Below are 19380 nucleotides of genomic sequence, written 5' to 3'. Positions count from 1 at the left end.
CGGATTTCCTCACACTTGGGAAACCCCACCAAGAAGAACGGTTCAGCGGTGAAATCTTCCTCATGTTGCAAAGTCTTTCGAGGAATTGTTCTGCACAGAAATGCATGTGCAAATCCCATTGTTTTCCATATTGGAAACAGCATATCTGATGCAAACCGAATCCATGTATTTTCTATCTAACTCTTCCCCAAAGGACCTCTAAGGACTTCTTGCCTAAGAAAGCCTTGAGAAATGAATGGGGTCGCCATAAACTGACAGGTGCCTTGAAGACACATAGACACAGGGCCAAAATCCCCTAAAACTACCATCTCCCGCCTGATCTTCTAGGATAAGCATGGTCAGACCTGGTTAATGTTTGGATGAGAGACCACCAACGAATGCCAACTAGGTCAGGTTCTATTTCAGAGGAAGGAACTGGCAAAACCGCCTCTGAGGATCCCTTGCTTAAGAAAACACTACAAAATGCATGGGTTCGCCAAAAACTGACAGGTGACTTGAAGACACATAGACACACACAGGGCCAAAATTTCCTAAAAACACCATCTCCCATTTAATCTAGGCCTAAGCAGGGTCAGGTCTGGTTAATGCTTGGATGGGAGACCACCAACAAATGCCAAGTACTGTAAGCTCTATTCCAGAGGAAGGAACTGGCAAAGACAGCTCTAGAGTCTTCCTTGCCGAAGAAAACCCTATGAAATTCATGGGGTCACCATAAACCGACAAGCAACATGAAGGCAGACAGAAAAACCCTGCTTTATCTGCCACCATTCCCTCTTATGGGATCCCGGTGTTTATAGTTTTAGGGAAAGGTACTTTGAATTCTCTGCCAGAGAGCTTGCATGCCTCCCAAACTACAAATCCCATGATTGGAAACAGAGTCAAGGAGAGAAATTTTGCAAGGTGCAACAAGACTGCTTTCGGTGCAAACAGGGCTCATCTCCAAATTGAGGATTTAAAGTCTTTTCAATAAAGATAAGAATGTGACACATATTCATAAAGTTCTGGGTTTCCCCCCCTTGGTAAAAAAATATGGTTTCTGATCAAACACAAACAAAGTAGTCACCTTTTTTGCCTATGGTTACGAAAGCGCAACTGATACTATTAGGGTATGTTTGGGATTTGCTTTTAAAAGGGGCCTTTCTCTGATGCTCCTGTGACTGGAATTGTCAACCATCTCCTCCAACTCACTCAAATATTTGGAAATACCACACAAAACGTTTGTAACTGGTCAATGTGTTTTGCGGTGCTAAAGCTTTCGGTTTCTGTTTTTCCAAAGATGTGTTTTGTCTGCTGCATCTTTGTGTCCTTTCCCTTTCGTTTCTGCAATTGTGAGGATACAGACAAGAACCTGGTCCAAATTTGGACCGGAAGGACATATATTAATTTATGTCATGCAACGAAAGGGTTATAATTCAATACAATTGTTTTGGCTGTCAATGATCAGCCGCTGGAATCCATTGGAGGGAGCGGGCCAAGTCTATTTATTTTTATGAATGTATTTATTTCATTTCTATGCCACTTTTTCCCCCATAAAGGGACTCACAAGATGAACATATTCTATGTTTCCCTATGGGCAAGTACAGGGGTCTCCTATGTTTCCCTATGGGCAAACATTCCCCAATGATTCCCTATGGACAAGTGTTCTCCAATGTTTCCCTATGGGCAAGGATTCCCCAATGATTTCCTATGGGCAAGCAGTCCCCTATGTTTCTCTATGGGCAAGGATTCCCCAATGATTCCCTATGGGCAAGCAGTCCCCTATGTTTCCCTATGGGCAAGGATTCCCCAATGATTCCCTATGGACAAGTGTTCTCCAATGTTTCCCTATGGGCAAGGATTCCCCAATGATTCCCTATGGACAAGTGTTCTCCAATGTTTCCCTATGGGCAAGGATTCCCCAATGATTCCCTATGGGCAAGCAGTCCCCTATGTTTCCCTATGGGCAAATCCTGTCATTTTGTTTTAGTACACCGTGTCTCTCTCTCTCTCTCTCTCTCTCTCTCTCTATATATATATATATATATATATATATACGTAATTCATTTTTATACCATGTTGACTAGATCATTTCAATCCTCGCTTGGACATTTTCATTGGGATGCTTTCTTAACGTTTTGTCTTTGGGAGCCTCCTTGGGCCCCCGGTTGGGGGAAAAGGCTGCGCATGATGCGCAATGAAATGAAAATGAAAATGAAAATAAATAAATAAATAAATATAAAATATAAAATTAATAAAATAAAATAAAATTTTAAATTGAATTGAATTTAACTGAAATAAAAATTTAAATTAAATTAAAATAAAATAAAATTTTAAATTGAATTGAATTAAAATAAAATAAAAATTTAAATTAAATTGAACTGAACTGAATTAAAATAAAATAAAAATAAAATTAATTAATTAATAACATTAATTAAATTAAATTAAATTAAATTAAAATTTTAAATTAAATTGAACTGAACTGAATTAAAATAAAATAAAAATAAAAATAATAAAATAATTAATTAATAACATTAAAATTAAATTAAATTTAAAATAAAATAAAATAAAATAAAATATTTAATTAAATTGAATTAATTAAATAAAAATAAAAATAAAATATTAAATAAATAAATAAATAAAAATTTAAACAAAATAAAATAAAAATTAAATTAAATTGTACTGAATTAAAATGAAATAAATATAAAATATAAAATAAAATATAAAATAAAAGCATGCCAGGGAAGGCTGTGTGTGTTTGTTTGGAGGGATGCCCTGCCCCCCCCCCCCAAAAAAAAAGGCACCCTTTTTGATAGACCTGTGCAAAACCCCCTCTTGAGTCCGTGTCTGCACTGGCTGCAAGGCGAAGCGGATCTGCGTCGGATTGGGAGGCCCTTGGCGCTGGCCCCAGCTGTTCCTCCCTCCCTTCCCCTGATGATGAGCTCATCGTCGCTGGGAGGAGCCACTAGGCAGCCCTGCCCTCCTTCTGGCTGCAGCTATAAAGCCCCAGCTGGGCGCAAGGGCTGCAATTGCAAAGCCAGCCAGCGAAAGAGGCGGCTGCTGCTGCTGCTGCTGCTCCCAGGAGCCAGGCACTCAGGGCAGGTCTTGCAGAGCAGGACATCTCTGGAACCCAGCACCCGCCAGCAGCCATGAGCTCCATCCTGGACGTCAATACTCTCTACCAGGTCAGTAACAAGACCCTAAGGGCCCCCTCTGCTGCCTCTTGGACTGCAGCACCCAGCATCCCCTGTCTTGCCTGACTGACCAGGGATGATGCTGGGGTTGGTTGTCCAAGCAAGGGATGATGATGATGATGATGATTTCCTCCTGGCTCCCCTTCTTGGACTGCAGCTCCCATCATCTGCAGCACCTTGCCTGACTGACCAGGGATTCTGGGGTTGTTCATCCAAAGAAGGGAAATTATTATTATCATTATTATTATTATTCCCAGAATACCCCAGACAGTACAGTCAGGGATTCTGGGAGCTGCTGTCCAAGAAAGTAACTTTTCCAGGGTTCTGTCCCTTCTTATCCCCGATCTGCCATTTGTCTTTGCTTTCTTGTCCTCACTATGGCAGAGGACAGGATTATAGGACTGTAGCATCCATCATCCTGCCCACCTGGCTGAGGATTTGGGGAATTGGGGTCCAAGAAAGGCACTTTCTCAAACTCTGTCCCCTTCATTTTCCACCTTTGCCCCCTTTTCTTCTACCTTCTGACATTTTGGGAACCAAGAAATTATCCTTTCCAATGCCTTCCTTCAACTTTGGGGACAGAAAAGGACTGCAAAGGGATTTAGGGATGTGAAAAGTAGCAAGCTTTGGGTTCACGCAGAACGCTTCTCACGCTAGTATTAGGGCAAATCGGTTTGCCTTTTGCCCAGACTTTGCATCCGAATGTGAATTAAAAGCAATGATTAATAAGTGGGCTTTGCATCTCGAAGGGAGGAAAATACATCGGCCCTTTCAACTTTGAGTTTGTTTGGGTTTGCCTCGCTTTATCGAGACAGAAACCACGATCGGATTAGGATCGGAACCGGTTTCAAACAGGAACGGCAGTCTTATTTTGGCCATTCGCTTTAAATCATAGTGGGAGCGGACCCTTAGTTTCCCCATTTGGTTTCTTTGTATTAGCCTCTCCAACAACTTGCGTGTTGCTCTTCCGTACATTACTTTCTACGCGAATATCTGTGTTTATTCTAGAGATACGAAGGTGCTTTCTCATCTGTATAAACAGATATTTTTATAGATACAGAGAGCTCCATGGCAGACATTTGGCCAAAAAGCATGGAGCAGCAACATTTCATCCAAGAGAACTCCCTCGATGTTTTCAAACATATTTGAAACGTCAAATGCAGAGATGTCAAACTCGGAGTATTCCTTGACCTTTCGTTCCTTCTTTGCCCAGATCTGTAAAAAACCTGGGCATATAATCCTGGTTTGCTAAACGCTATCCTTGACATCTTTGGGGTTCAGTCTTGGAGAGATATTTGGAGATCAGTCATAGAGATGGGAGCATTTTGCAAATTGTAGTCTCAAAAGGACCTTTTTTTCTGGTGCAGTTTAATGGATCCCAGCAGTTCTCTTTATTCCAATAAATGATAAAAAAAAGTGCCTAGTCTTAGATAATTTCCTGGAAAATGGAATTAAATCAGCTTCTCGAAAATCTGAGGTTGGAGATGGGTTTGGAAACACAGATCTGGTTGTCTTTGTATATTATATATAAACATATATTGTATTGTATTGTATACAAAGAGGAATATATTTGCAGGGAGGGGAGTTTTGGCGATCTCTCTTCTAGAAGCAGAAGGAAAGGTGGCTCCTTCCTGTTTACTCCGAATCGGCACGGGTTCGGCGACGACACCAGCTTCACTTCCTGGAGTGAACAGCATTTTTATTTTCCTAGCCGGATAATTTTTTCTTCTTCTTCTTTCCTTGCTGCTTGCAAAAAAACCCCGAACAAGCCAGCCCTTGTGCGTTTGGCGAAACAGGCCCTTCAAGCCTCGCCATTTCGCAATTCTCTTTATTTTCCTACCCTTCTTTCCTTGTCCTGCATTGCATCAGTTTGTTTTCGCGGCCGTTTTGACCTGCCAAAGGTCGCTTGGAAAAGCAACCAAGGCCTGCCTGCGTTGGATGCCGAATCCAGAATTTCTCTTGCAAATGTGAAAAATATTACCTTGGTATCTGCTGAGGTTTGGTTCCGGGACCAAATTTGAGTATTTTTGTACTCCATGGGTACAAAAATACTCAAATCCCAACAGCATAGTCAAAGGGTGACCAGTATATAAAATTATAGTACATATAAAAGCATATAAAAAAAGCAAAACCAAGATTTGGCTATTGGAATATATATATATTGGATCTGTGGCTAAAGGATCCCTGGATCCAGAGGACCAACTGTCTAAGCAAGCTTATGTTCATGGGAGATGCATTACAGCAATATTTGGAGGCCATATGTTCCCTTGCCCTTTCAGACTGGTGCAGTCACAATACTGTAGCATAGCTTCAAACTGTGCTGATTCGGCAGGGACAGTCCCAAATAATCCTCTGTTGTCCCACCTTTTCAGCTGCTTTTAAAGCGTCCCAGTTTCTTTCCTCCTCCCACTGTCCTCGGCTTAGTTGCTCCAAGCTGAGTTTAATGTGCAAAAGTAGCTCTGGCTTATTAAACTTTTAGGAAAGGAGCAGCATCTTTCACTTCCCAGTAGGCTTGGGAGAAAGCAAACCGCTGCATCCTCTCTTTGCTTGCCTGTTCTCCTTATTAATAACTAATACCATCGTATCCACATTCTAATGTTGCTTCGCCACTTGAATCCCAGTTTTCGTCTGTGAAATGTTGGAAGGTATGGGCTTTGGTGGTTTGGCTCAGGTCAAAGACCTGGATACGGAAGCCCCCAAGTCGTGACGAAACCCATTGGGTGACCCAGGGTTGTCAATTCTTTTTATTTTGGGACTACCGCGCCCAGAATTCCCCAGCCGACACGGCCGATGGAGAAACCGGAAGGCCAGTGCTTTTAATCTCTTATTACAGCATTATTAATAATGGTTTGTGGCTTCGGCGCTATGTCACAGACAGGTTCCTCCTGTCGCCGCGCTACAAAGCAGACAGGTTCCTCCTTCGCACTCGCCGCCTTTCAGTCCCAGGAGCCAGCAAGACAAGAGAGAAGCAGAGGACACAACCTTTTTGTGGGTGTTTTGCTGGGCCACCTTTCAAGGCGTAGAAGGAAACAATAGAGCCGTAAATTCAAAAATGGTTTGAGGGTGGCTTTTGAGGTCAAGAGCCGCTCCCTTTCAAAGCCAGGGCCCTGTCACACTAAACAATTTATAGCACAACGATTCCACTTTAATTGCAATGTCTGCATTCTGTGGGATCTTGGGATTTGCAGTTTAGGGAGGTGAACTTAGTATTTCCAGCCAGAGAACTATAGTGGCTCGCTAAGTACAAACCCAAGAGTTCCTTAGGATGCAGCCATGGCAGCAGATAAATTATTACTGTATTATTATTATTATTATTATTATTATTATTATTATTATATTAAGGGGGACTGATTCTCCATCCGGTTCCCAAATAAGCTGCCAGCCCTGCTACAAAGCTATTTTTAATGTCCTATCCCAGGCAGATTGTCATCCATTTCTTTCCATCATGGTATTTATTGTCTGTCACCGAATAGAACAAAGCCACGTTTGGGAGATGCTCTCCAAAGTATGTGTCCATAGGAAGAGAATGGGATATGATGACCTTGGTAGAAATAACTGCATAGGTCTGACCATGTGCAATGCATGGCCTCCAACTGTTCAGATTGGCAGGGACAGGCCCAGATAACCCTCCGTCGTGCCACTTCGCCATGTCTTTTAAATGGTCTGGTTTCTCTCTCCTCTTCCTCCCACTTTGCTCACAGCTTGCTTCAGTTGTTTGCCTTCCATTATCTCTATGGAGAGGGCAGAATCTTGCACTTCCCGGTTGGCTCAGCCAAAAGCAAACTGCTGCATCATCTCCTAGCCTGTCTATTACTTATCGTTAATAACCTTTGCCACCTTGACCACGCTCTAAGGTTGCTTGGGCACACATGTCCTGGCTTTCACCTGTAAAACCTGGGAGGGTCTAACAACATAACATCCATATAACACTCTAATAAGTGATTTTAATTGAAGTTGAGTCCCTTAAAAGTATTAAATACTTTCCTCCTTGCTCCTTATCTGTTCCCTTGAAATTGGGTCCATGTCAGTAGAGCAGCCTTGCAAATAAATCCACAAAAAAGTGCCATTTGTTTGTAGCCCAGAAAGAGGGACCATCCCCATTTCCACCCAATTTCCAAAAGACCCCTTTTCTTTGAAGTGGGTGACTATTTACAAGTCGTATCAAAGAGATCCCATTCTTTTGAGCCTACAATGCATCCCTGTAACGTGAAGGGCATCCATATTCCTTGTAAAAGTTTAGTTACTGCGTACCTTGCAAAACAGAAAACTTAAAATCCCTCTGATTCAGATGCCCTTCAACCTGCCCGTTTGGGGCATTTTATCCTAAACAATGTGGCTGATCTTCCTGACACAGATTCCAACCTTCCCCAACCAGTGGAACTACTACTCCCATTATCCCCAACCAGTACGATTATGGCTGCTGGGGATGATGGAGGTTAAAGTCTCTGGACATTCTGCCCTGGGATATTCTGTCATTCCATTCAAGTGAGTCTAGGGGACCCCACCCTTTGGAAGAAGACATCTGGGAACGATTGCAAGTTTGTGAAACGCTGGAGTTGTGAAATACTGGAGAGGCACTTGCTGCCAGGTTTACATAGCAGATTCCAGAACCTTCAAATAAATACAGAGGATCCATGTTATCAACTGGGGCTGGGTTAATAAAATCCATGGATGCCCAAGTCCCATTAAATACAATGGCAGGTGAAAGGATGACCCTTATATAAAATGGAAAATGGAGGTTTATTGTTTGGAATTTATAATTTCTTGGAATATTTTCAAACTGTGGATGCTTGAATCCCTGGATAGGAAAAATCAGTGGATAAGGTGGGCCAACTATATGTTTGGATGACCTCCAACAGCAGAAGTAGGAAAAGGTTGCAAACCTCCCCCCAAAAAAGAAGCCCTCCCAGAATCCTCCAGCCAAAATGGCTAGTGAGCATTGGCCATGCTGGTTGAAGGATTCTGGGTGTCGCAGTTCATCCAGCTCCCATTTCATTGCACTACCAACGAAAGGCTAAAAAACAGAAGAAGAGGGGGAGAGCCAGTGGTAATATTGGAAACCAAACCAAACCAAGAGAGCAACAGATCCCTATCTATATATAAAGGTGCCCAACATGTTTTGGAAAAGTCCTCTGATTCACCAGGGCGCATTGGGGCCCGCTGGAAACTTCTGCAGGCGTCACTTGAAGGTTGCCTGCACCCTATTAATAAGTTAAAACCAGGAGTAATTTAAAAGTTCATGAGTTTAAAAGTTTAGATTGGAGAGATAGATGGAGCTTGGCTTTTTAAAATATATATAAAGCTGAGATTTGTGAGTTGCTGGGAAAGATGTAACTGATGTTCCAAACTCCTCTCTCATCTGTCTTACTGCTTGTCATGACTCTTTGGAAGCTTAGCCCCAGTGTTTTAAAACCAGCTCCAAGCGTGGCACAAACGGGCCTCACTTCATACCCTCCAGTTGTCCGAATTTGGCCTGTTTCCTCTTCAACGTCAGTGTTCATATTCTTTCGAAATGGAGCCCTTCCTTGATTTCTTAGTTACTCCAAGGCAGGGAAGGGCTATGTCTCCAGGACATTGGTGGAAGTTTTCCAGGAAACGGTGGGCGGTAGCGTTTCTTAAAAATAATGATAATAATATGTGGCTTGGCGACCTCTGCATTCCTCTGCTCCTTTTGCACTCTGCTCTGGACAGCAGGATGTTTGTGCAAGATGGAAAAGTATGTGCTGCTTGTGTGTTGCCACAAATGTAAAAAAGCAAGAGGGACTGCAATGGTCAGAAAAAATAGTCGTTCCCCCCCCCCACTTCGTAATCCAAGGTGTTGCCTTTTAAAACAATGCACAATGTCCAGCCCTTGGGTTGTGAAACAGATATTTGCCTGAGATAAATTTTATTGTAGGCATGGGACCTAAAGACCGAGAAGCGGCTCATGGCCCTGAAGCACGTCCTGAAAACCTTTGCACTGGCTCTCAATCCCTTGACTTTAAAGTCAAGTTTCAAGGCCTTGTGAAGTTTGCACCCCGGCCATATATCTTCCATCAACTCCGTGTTTCCTTCTTGCTCAGTCTTTTCAAACTTCCACTTGGTATTTTTTAAATCAAGCCTTCCTCCACCTCCTGGAACAATCCCTTCCAATTTTCCAAATCCTCTCCCCATCAAATGCACACCTTTCAGTTTGGAAGACGATTTCCATTTTTGGTGTCCAAATTTACAGACCCATGCTCTCTCTGCGTGGATTTGGCAAGGCAGGCTCATCTCTTCTCTTCCTTTTGGTATTTGCGCATGCACAATAAGAGATTCTGGACAGAGCTGCTGGTGACCTTACCTGTTTTAGGCACAACACAGTTACAATTGCTTAGAGCAGTTTCCATCTTTCCCCCACCTTAAGCTTCATTGCATTGCTTACTGCAAACACATTGCTACAACCTGATATTGAAAAACCTGTATTGCTCCAGCCCTCCTTCACAATGACCCCCAATGCCAGTGCTCCTAAAAATCTGCCAGCTAGATAGAGGATGAGGAAAATGGGTTGACAAAGGGGCTGGCATGGTGTAACAAGGAGTTTCCTTGTTAGAGGCTTTGTTCACTGAAATATGCATGTATGCAAACCTTTAAGATAGTGCTGTACAACATTAAAGGTCCAAAGCATGAAAGTCCCATAATAAAAGAACAACACTTTGATTTGAGTGTTGGACTGTGACTCTGGAGTATGACCAGGGTTCAGTTCCTTGCTCAGCCATGAAACCCATTCGGTGACCCTGGGCAAGTAACACCCTCTCAGCCTCAGGTGAAGGCAATGGCAAACCTCCTTTGAACAAATCTTGCCAGGAAAACCCCATTACATTATAGGGTCATTGTAGGGTTGCCATAAGTTGGAAACAACTTGAAGGCACACAACAGCAACAGACTGGGCCCCATCCACCAAGGTGTTCTCCGGAGTGACTTGCAGAATGCGCAAGTAGCCCTGGGAATCGCCGTCCTTTTGTCTGGAGTCTTGTGCAAGACAGTTTCCAAGTGGATCATGCTGAGCAAGTTAAAACTGGTGATGCAATCCTGTGCCTGCGGTAGGTGCAGCCTTCCTTGCGCCCGCCCCCGCCCTGCGTTCTGGCTCTGCGGTCGCCATTGACCGACCAGCTGTTCCACTCTGGCTTTTCAGCCCCACCAGAATGAACGCCTTTTAAAAATAACACCAGCCCAGCTCACACAAGGCTATATTAAAAGACCTGACATCATCCCTTTTTTTGCTTAGCTGCTTCTGCTGCTTGGATTGCTTTAGAAAACCCATCTTAATCTGTCTCCCTATATTTTTCCTCCCACCTTGCCTTCTGCCACGGTGCCAAACATCCTCTCTCCGAAATGATAGGGGTGAGGGCTTTTTTCAAAGTGGGTGGAAGTTTTCGTGTTCTTTGAGTATGGAACTGATATTTTGGGAAGTGTATTGCTGTATCCGCTCAGTCCTGGCTATTTTAGCTGTATTGGGTGGGTTTTTATTTTTATTTTAAAGTGGGTTTGGTTTAGGGACAAAGTTCATGTTTGCACATGCATCTTTGTCACTGGAGGGACGCTGGCTCAAGAAGTGGTTTGAACATGTGAATGAGTGCTCCGCAATCCATTCACTTTTCTATCTGTGGCAAGGAGGGATCCATTTGCGTCCTGTTGCTGTCTGTCTGCACACGTGGAAAACATTGCATTTGAGACCCAGGTTGGGAAAGGTCCTTTTGGGGCACTGCAGCTCTCATAATGCCCAGCCATTGTGCTGTAGTCCAGGAAAAGGCCTTTGCTTCTGGCAGGCCAGAAAGAAGGGCCTTTTCCCAGACCTGGTTGTGACAATAAGAAAGTGTCTCTATGGAGTTGCAATTTTTGGTGGTGAAAGAGATTCAAGCGCATTGTTGCCTGCTTTGTGTTCAAATTCTGGGCTTTTTAACAATCATGGCTAATTGCTTTCTATCCCTTCCTCTCCACAGAACTTGCTCAATCTGTCGCTGAGTGAAGAGCAGGACGTGTCAGGGCCGCATCTCTCTCGGCGCCACTCCGCCTGTTCCTCGGACACGCCGTACAGCAGCAGCAGCGGAGACCCTTCTCCCGTGTGGCCCCTCCGTAGCCACTGGAGCCCGGCCACTGAGCAGCTTCGCCCCCTGGGAGACCCGGGACGGCGTCCTCCATTGCGACCCGATCGTTCGGTCAGCCTCATTGAAGGGAAGGCCCTCCCTCCGCCTCCACCGCCGGGCTTTCCACCTCTCCGGCTGCCCTCTCTGGCTCCGGCACCATCTTCCCGCTACAAGACGGAACTGTGCCGCACCTTCAGCGAGACAGGCAAGTGCAAGTATGGGGCCAAGTGTCAGTTTGCCCATGGCACTGCTGAGCTCCGCTCGGTCAGCCGCCACCCCAAGTACAAGACGGAGCTGTGCCACAAGTTCTACCTCCACGGGGAGTGTCCCTATGGTTCCCGGTGCCACTTCATCCACTATCCCGAAGAGGCCCAGTTCCACTCGGCCTCCTCTTCGTCCTCCTCATCGCCACAGCTTCTCCGCCAAAGCGTCAGCTACTCCGGGGTGCCTACCGCCCGCCGCTCTTCACCTCTGCCCAGCATCCCTGACCCGGCCTCCTTTGCCCGGGCACCCTCCGTCTCACCTCCACCGGCCTCCTCCAGCGACCTTCTCTCCCCTACTTTCAGCCACCTGAACTCTGACCCTCTTTCCCTCCTTTCCACTTTGGGTGAATCGCTTCCCGCCCCGGTATCTGGAGGGTGCTGTTCCTGCCGTTGTGGTGGCGGGAAGCCGGCCAACCTGGTATCCCCTTTCCAGAACCATCGAGACTACTTCGCCGCCGCCCCTGGGACTCCTACCACGTCTACGGCTTCTCTCCTGCCCCGGACCCCGTCCTCCAACTCTCTCTCCGACCCGGAGTCCTACAGCAGCTCCAGCAGCCTCAGCGGTTCCGACTCGCCCGTTTTCGACATGCAAGCCCCCGGCGGGCCGACAGCGGGGAGCGCCCACAGGTTGCCCATCTTCAACCGGATCTCTGTCTCCGAGTGAGCTGCCCATGGACTCGAGAGGGGTGTCTATGAACATTGAGTTTTTCTTATTGTTGTTGTCACTGCAGTGTAAGGGGAGGCAGGTTTAACATTGCACACCTGTCTCTATGGGGAGAGGGTGGGCATTCTTGCTCCGTCCTTCCCAATCGATGCCCAGGTGGCATCTTTGGAGCAGCGCCTGCTCCAGGTATTTAAGCCAGGGTGATGCCTATCCCTGGCAATGCACTATCAGGTCCTTGGCAGACCTAAGAGAGCTCCGGAGGGCTTTTTCTCCCCCTTCTTTTTCCTGCCTTAGCGCATCCGAGTGCCTTTCAGGAAATCCAAATTCATTCTGATTTGTCATATTCCTCTCCTCCTGAGATTTAGTGCCTTAAGAGTTGTGTTGTATTGCCGTGGTTAGCAATGCGCGGGCCATTGCCTTTGGAGAGTGGGCCAAGTTCTTTTTCGCCGTTCTCCAAGAGTTTAGCCAAGAGTTATCATTTGGACAGCTGTTTTTTTGTCTTTCTTTCTTGGTTCTAGATTTTTTTATTTAAAAACAAAGCTTTTTGGAATTTTAAAATACCTTGTTGCTTAAATAACATACTGTGAATGCCCTCCCCTTCCCTCATTTTTTACCAAAAAGTTGAGAACTTTGGGTCAGGAATGGGGTGACTGCGTTTTTAATCTCTTTCCCCACTTGGGATTCTCTCTCTCTCTCTTTCTTTCCATCCCTAAGCATTTGAAATGTTAAAAACAACCTTGCAAGGTAGTGATCATCTCCCTGACACCTCGCCAGGCCTTTTGGTCTCCTCTGGAGGAATCCACTGGGTAGTGATCATCTCCCTGACACCTCGCCAGGCCTTGTGGTCTCCTCTGGAGGAATCCACTGGGTCTCAGTTGCAACCACTCCACCGAATAGCTCATCGTTTTCAGTCCTAGAGATTGAGATTGAGACGCCTTTGGAGTCAAGCCTTCAATCCAGAGCATACTGTTGAATGCAAAGCATTGCTCCAATTTCAACCTGGATCAACCAGAAATAATATTTCTTTTTGTCCAGAGCTGGGCTGGATGAGGCTTCCAAACTGAGGGAGCTTATGATCATTCCTTGGGATAGTTGGCTCTGATTCAGGGTTTGTGTCATCCGAAAAATCCCCTTCTCTGAGAATTCAGATTCCTCCACTTTGCCCGTCTTCTTTCACTTACCTGAAAGAATTGGGAAGAGAACTCCCAGATAATTTGGGAATTCTTGAAATTATTGCAGTCTGATGTGGTTGTTTTTAATGAAACAGATTTGCAATGCCAATAATGTGGAGATAAAGAGTTGGAGGCATTTGGAATTCACCGGAGAAAGGATTCATTATCAAAAGAGAAAAGCCAAGTCTTGATTTTAGGAGACTTAACCATGAATCAATTCCTGAATAAATCCAGCTGATTGCAAATGTTGATGGCAAACTTGCAAATGTTGCTTTTGTTTTTAAACGGGCTGCAAATTCCCATTATTTCCTAGGATTCTAGGCATTTGCAATCCAAAAAAAGGCAAAATTTCCAAGCTTGTTCTAAATTAACTGTGTGCTCTCCAAGTTTGCACATACTTTGCGCTGCTGAGTATCATCAACCAAAGAACAGCAGTCCTCAATAGCAACCACAAAAGGGAGTCAAGAGGGAGTCAAGTGTGCCTTTTTTTCCTTTTCCTTTTATAAATCTGTGTCAAAATGCTAACCACCTGCATATAATTATTGCAGCGTTAATATGTGTGCGTGTGTCACTGTTCTGGAAAACAAAGAAAGGAAACCCTTCATGTTTACTGTGCAACGAGGCGATGCGCGAAACCAAAATATCAACTATTTATAGACTCTTATTTATTCAAACAGATTTTATATTGTATTTATCTTTTTTTGTAATATTCCAAAATAATATATAATATAATTATATATAAATATAAATATAAATATAAATATATATATATATATATATATATATATATATATTGTGTGTGAAATATGGAAGAAGTGACATTGTGCAAAAAAAAACATATTATAATAATGATTGTTTCAAAAAAAGGTTGGGGTTTTTCCCCCCTAATTCTCCGTTTGAAACAAAGTTTCCAATTCCTTGTCTGATCGAGAATTGCTGATGAAAATAATTGATGCAGCAGATAATTATTCAGAATAATAAATATGAAGCTCGGAAGATCAGGCTATGTTTGTGGTCTTTTCACTTTATATTCCCAAATCCGGTTGCGACAAGATTTGAGCGCATGGTTTTCTTTTGGAAGAAGTTGGGATTTTATTGCATGCGCGCTGTCAAGTCGTTTTTTGTCTCATGGCAATCCTAGGGTTTTCTTGGCAAGCTTTCTTCAAAGGAGACTTTGCCTTTGCCTTCCTCTGAGGCTGAGACAGTGTGACTTGTCCATAGTCACTCATTGGGTTTCCATGGCTGAGCCAGAATTTGAACCCTGGGCTCCAAGAGTCTTAGCCCAACACTTAAAGAGGCCGGAGTGATTTATTCACAGTCCCCCAATGGATTTCCATGGCCAAGCAGGGATTTGTACCCTGATCTCTCCAAATCCTAGTCCAGCGTTCAAACCACTACCGCATCCTGGCTCTCAAGCTTTATTCAGAGGCAGTTTGCAATTGCCTGAGGCTGAGAGTGTGTGACTTGCCCAAAGTCACCCATAAGATTTCCATGACTAAGTTGGGAATGTGTTCCCTTGGAATTCTAGTCCAGCATTCAAACCACTGCATCCCACTGGCGCTCAAAGAAAAGTTACATTTCTCATATTTCCTCCCTAGGACAACCTCCAAGGGATCATTCTGGGTTTGTTATGCACACTATACAACCACACCTATGCGCATCCCTGCAAGTTCCATTGCTCACACGTGTCCGCACTTGAATAAAGATGGAGTTGATGAGGTGAAGGTATCCCAAGCACATTCCAGGCATGCAGAGTTTTATCCCAGGTCTGTTTGCATCGGTTGTTCACACTGTCGACGATGCAAATCTTTTTTGTGGGATGCTTTACATGTGCTTTCATCTCTCTTTAATGCTGAAATTATCCCCAGTGTGATAAACTCCTGTGAAACATTGGAGAGTATGGCTCTAAACAGAAGGAAGCTCATTTTAAAAAGCCATCAAAGGAGGAAAACCACAAAATTGGTGTTTCTGCCTCACCATCACAGACCCAGCCCCTCAGCCTTCCTCTGAACTGTTGTTCCCATCATCCCCCTCCTGCACTGCCAGCATGGTAGCCAGAATCTTGTCTGTCCCTTACATCCGTGTGAGTTTCTCAACAGAAGCAGTCGAGATTTTTGCCTGACATGGCATATTTGTACCCAGTGGGAAGTGGACTTGGCCATCGGATGCATTTGCACATGGAGAAGGATGGGTGGGTGGCTGTGATGGGCATTCATGTGCCCGCAGTGCAGGTGTGCATCCACACCCTCATGCTCAGCCATGTGGGGGGGGGAGGCGCATGGGAGAACGCTTTCCATTGCACAACCTTGCCAGCCAACATAAGGGTTGCACATCACAAACAACGTGTAACTCCATATGCTACATACAACCTACACAATGCCACTGGATATAGGATCTCAACCAGGCGCTGATCCCCTGCTCCTGGTACAATTCAAGATGCCGGCCTCAAGAGTAGCCCCTTCCAATCGGAATATTCACCCCAGTCCTAGATTCTGAGCATTGGAGGTGATCTCAGAAAGCCCATCTTGTGCCATCTCTTAGCTATAAACCGAAATTCGCTAGAAAGGCCTCAGTTGAGATTAGCAGGAAGCAGAAGCCAGATAAAGATCTCGTGTCGGTTTCTGACTCCTGATGCCAACAATAGCAACAGCAGGAAAGGCTTTTGCAGTCCACTTTCTCTAAATTAGCCGAACGAAAAGGATTTGGGGGGGGGGGGGGGGTTTGCATAAACCTCCAAAAAGATCTCACTTCTCATCATGAAAACAAATGCTTGGGTTGAGCATGCATTAAGCACCCTGGTTCTTAATTTCAAGCCAAGAGAAGCACCCCCATTATCTTTCTGGACTACAACTTTCATCACTCCCTAGCCAGCAAGGACAAGTCCCATGCTGGAGAGGGTATTCTGGGAATGATAGCCCACTGCCAGGATTTCATAGGCTAGAGGTGGGGAATCGGTAGCGTGTGGGCCATATGTGGCCCCAAGACTCATATATTGCTCCAAGAAATTGGAGAGCAAATTAAACCTACCCCCATATTAGTAAATAGGCAGCCCCAGAAGTTTCTAATCCCTCCCACTGCCCTTCTCTAATCGCAAAATTGGAAACCAGGTGTTACTTTCAGATTCATTTTCAGTTGGTCTTTAGACAGACGTGGCCAATCCAAGAGACCATAGGAGAGAAATATGGCCCTCCACATCTTCCATGGTTGCCCATCCCTGACCTGTAGGACCTCCTTTGGACTGTACATCAGGGATGGGGAAGGTGTTTCCTTGCAGATGTTGTACTACAGCTCCCATGAGTCTTCTCTGTTGTCTTAGCACCATCTAGGGCTGATGGGAATTGCAGGCAACAACATCTCCTTACGTTCCAAGTGTCCTGTTTCAGCTCTCTTGTCCCACTTTTTCAGCTGCCTTTCAAATGTCCTGCCTTCTCTCTCCACCTCCCACTGTCCCCCATGGGACCTGTGTGGCCGAGAAAAATAGGACTGCTGAGGAAAATGGGATTGATGATGCTATAAGAACATACAAACTAGGAGAGGCAGCAGTTTGCTTTTGCTGGAGCCTCCTGGGAAGAGCAAGATGCCATCTTCATCTCTCCGCTCTCCCTTGCTGGGTTAATGCACTTTTGTCCTTTCACCTCTACTTGCAAGTATTGCAATGAGCTGAGGACAAAAGGGGGAAAGTGGGAGGAAGAGAGAGAAACCGGGACATTTTAAAAGCCGCTGAATAAAAGTGGAATGGCAGAAGATTAGCCAGGGCCAAATGGGGACAGTTGGAGGATATGCATCTCCTGAGATAGACCTTCTATGGGCTGATCCAACTTGGTTCTTCTTGGGTTCTTACTAGTAGCCACTGATAGATATCCTTCAAACTACATTTTGCCTTGGGTCTCTTATTGGGAGAATAGTTGGACAGAAAACCAACCAAGCAACCAAGTTCCTACGGCAGGTTTCCCTGTGCAACTGGTGGTTTGCACGCTCGTCTCGCACACTCATGGGCCTTGTTGGGAAGGCCTAGGTTGGTTCGCGGAGCTCTTTTGAGAGCAAAGAACTCCTTGTGCCGTGGATCTTGGGACCTGCGTCATGGTTGACGCGGAGCAGGGCGTGGTGTGAGCAAATTCCAGTGGTTTAGGGCATGCCTGCGAGTGTCTCTCTTGGTGGGAACACCCATGTTATCACCTAATCCTACCCGGACTAGAAGAACCTGCTGGTTTGACTGCCCTGCCCAGGTGCTTGACGCTTTGGCAAACAGTCCTGTACCTGAAGACAAAGTAACACCTCCAAGATGGAACAGTTGACACAGTGCAAAGAAAACTGGAGCACTTGGTAAAGTCCCCTTTTTGGACAACAACTCTCTTAAGGGGTAACAGTCATTAGTGGTCCAGAAAAGGGAACTTTTTCAAGTCCTAGAAGACACCTCATACCCTCCAACATTTTACAGATGACAACCAAAGCGCCTGGGGCCAAGCACCATCAGAGAGTGGTCAAGACGGCAAAAGTTATTAATAAGGAAGAACACAGACGTTAGGAGAGGCTGCAGCAGTTTGCTTTTGCCAGAGCCGACTGGGAAGGGCAAGAGTGTGCCCTCTTGTCTTTCCTCCTTCCTGGTGAGTTTGTGGAGTGCAAACTACTTTTGTGTTTTAACTCAGTTTGCAACAACTGAAGGAAGCTAGAAACAGAGTAGGAAAGTGGGAGGAGCAGAGAGAAACAGGACATTTTAAAAGCAGTTGGAAAAGTGGGATGACAGAGGATTAATCGGGACTGTTCTTGCAAAATTAGGACAGCTGGAAGGCATGCAACTCTGGTTCCATGTCTGGTTGTTGTTGTTGTTGTTGTTGTTGTTGTGGGCCTTCAAGTCATTTCTAACTTATGGCAACCCTAAGGTGAACCTATCACCAGGTTTTCCTGACAAGTTTCTTCAGAGGGGGTTTGACAGTGCTATCCTCTGAGGCTGAGAGAGTGTGACTTGCCCAGGATCATCCAGTGGGCATCATGGCAGAGCAGAGATTCGAACCCTGGTCTCCAGTGTCATAGTCTAACACTGTGTGAGTGCCTTCAAGTAGTTTCTGACTTACGGTGACCCTAAGGCGAACCTATAATGGGATTTTCTTGGCAAGGTTTGTTCTGAGAAGGTTTGCCATTGCTTTCCCCTGAGGCCGAGAGAATGTGACCTGCCCAAGGTGACCCAGGGTCTCCATAGCTGTGCTTCAATACATGCAGCATGAATGTTGTGCTCTCTCAGTTTATACGAAGAAGAAAATTGAAATCCGTGAAAGCTCACACTAAAATACATGAGTCCATTAAGACAGCACTGCTGAATTCCTTCTCCCCCGATTATTCTTTTAACACCGAACCAGGCTAACACAGCAGTCTCTGAAAATTAACAGAGATGCTTGGTCCTCAAGGGAAAGAGATGATTAAAAAGTTCTGCTTAGGAGACAATTTTTCTCCAAAAGACCCAGAGGACGTTTGCCCAAAGCACCAGGGAACCCTTGGTCAAGGTCTCTATTTTTATCTTCACCCTTTGCCCCATGCCTTGTGGCAGGGAGTTCAATTGCACCCTGGACTATTGCGTGATGGAGATGTGACCCCACCTGGAAACCACCTTTCTCCCTTGGCAGCACCCAGAATCCACCCATCAGCTGGGCAGGCACATGGGCATTGCATCTGTGGGGTTGGGAGAGCAAAGTTCAGGGAAGGAGAAGTCCACTGATGTCTCCCTGCCAAGCTGTGGAACAGCAGCCGGCTTTGCATCACCCTGCAGCCTCTCCTATCTTGTCTGTTCTTCCCTTTCATAACTTTTGCCATCTTGTCCACACACAATGTCGCGTGGCCATGCGCGTCCTAGGTTTCGTCTGGGAAATGTCAGTGTGGCATAAACACTCAAATAAACAAATATTCTTCATTGCAGTCTCACCTATATGATCAGTACGTAGAGAGATCTTGTACCACCTTTGAGACTCACTGCAAGAAAGAAGTTGGTGGCAGGAGCTTTCCTAGGCTTTCCTA

At 45.1% G+C, this 19380-nt stretch overlaps 1 protein-coding gene across 1 annotated transcript; it reads left to right on the top strand.

Moving 5' to 3' along the window:
- The first annotated feature begins 3024 nt into the window (after positions 1 to 3024).
- On the top strand, positions 3025 to 14375 carry ZFP36 (ZFP36 zinc finger CCCH-type). The gene is made up of 2 exons (XM_089478249.1): positions 3025 to 3161; positions 11132 to 14375. Exons 1-2 carry the CDS (start codon positions 3126 to 3128, stop codon positions 12200 to 12202), a joined length of 1107 nt encoding a protein of 368 aa, XP_089334375.1. The 5' UTR covers positions 3025 to 3125; the 3' UTR covers positions 12203 to 14375.
- Positions 14376 to 19380: the final 5005 nt, after the last annotated feature.

This window comes from Sceloporus occidentalis, unplaced genomic scaffold (assembly GCF_023333645.1).
Source record: "Sceloporus occidentalis isolate IW3139 unplaced genomic scaffold, rSceOcc1.0.p SCAF_13, whole genome shotgun sequence".
NCBI classification, from domain to species: domain Eukaryota; kingdom Metazoa; phylum Chordata; class Lepidosauria; order Squamata; family Phrynosomatidae; genus Sceloporus; species Sceloporus occidentalis.
The sequence above is the reverse complement of the archived record's forward strand: the minus strand, read 5'-3'. Positions and strand labels throughout refer to the sequence as shown.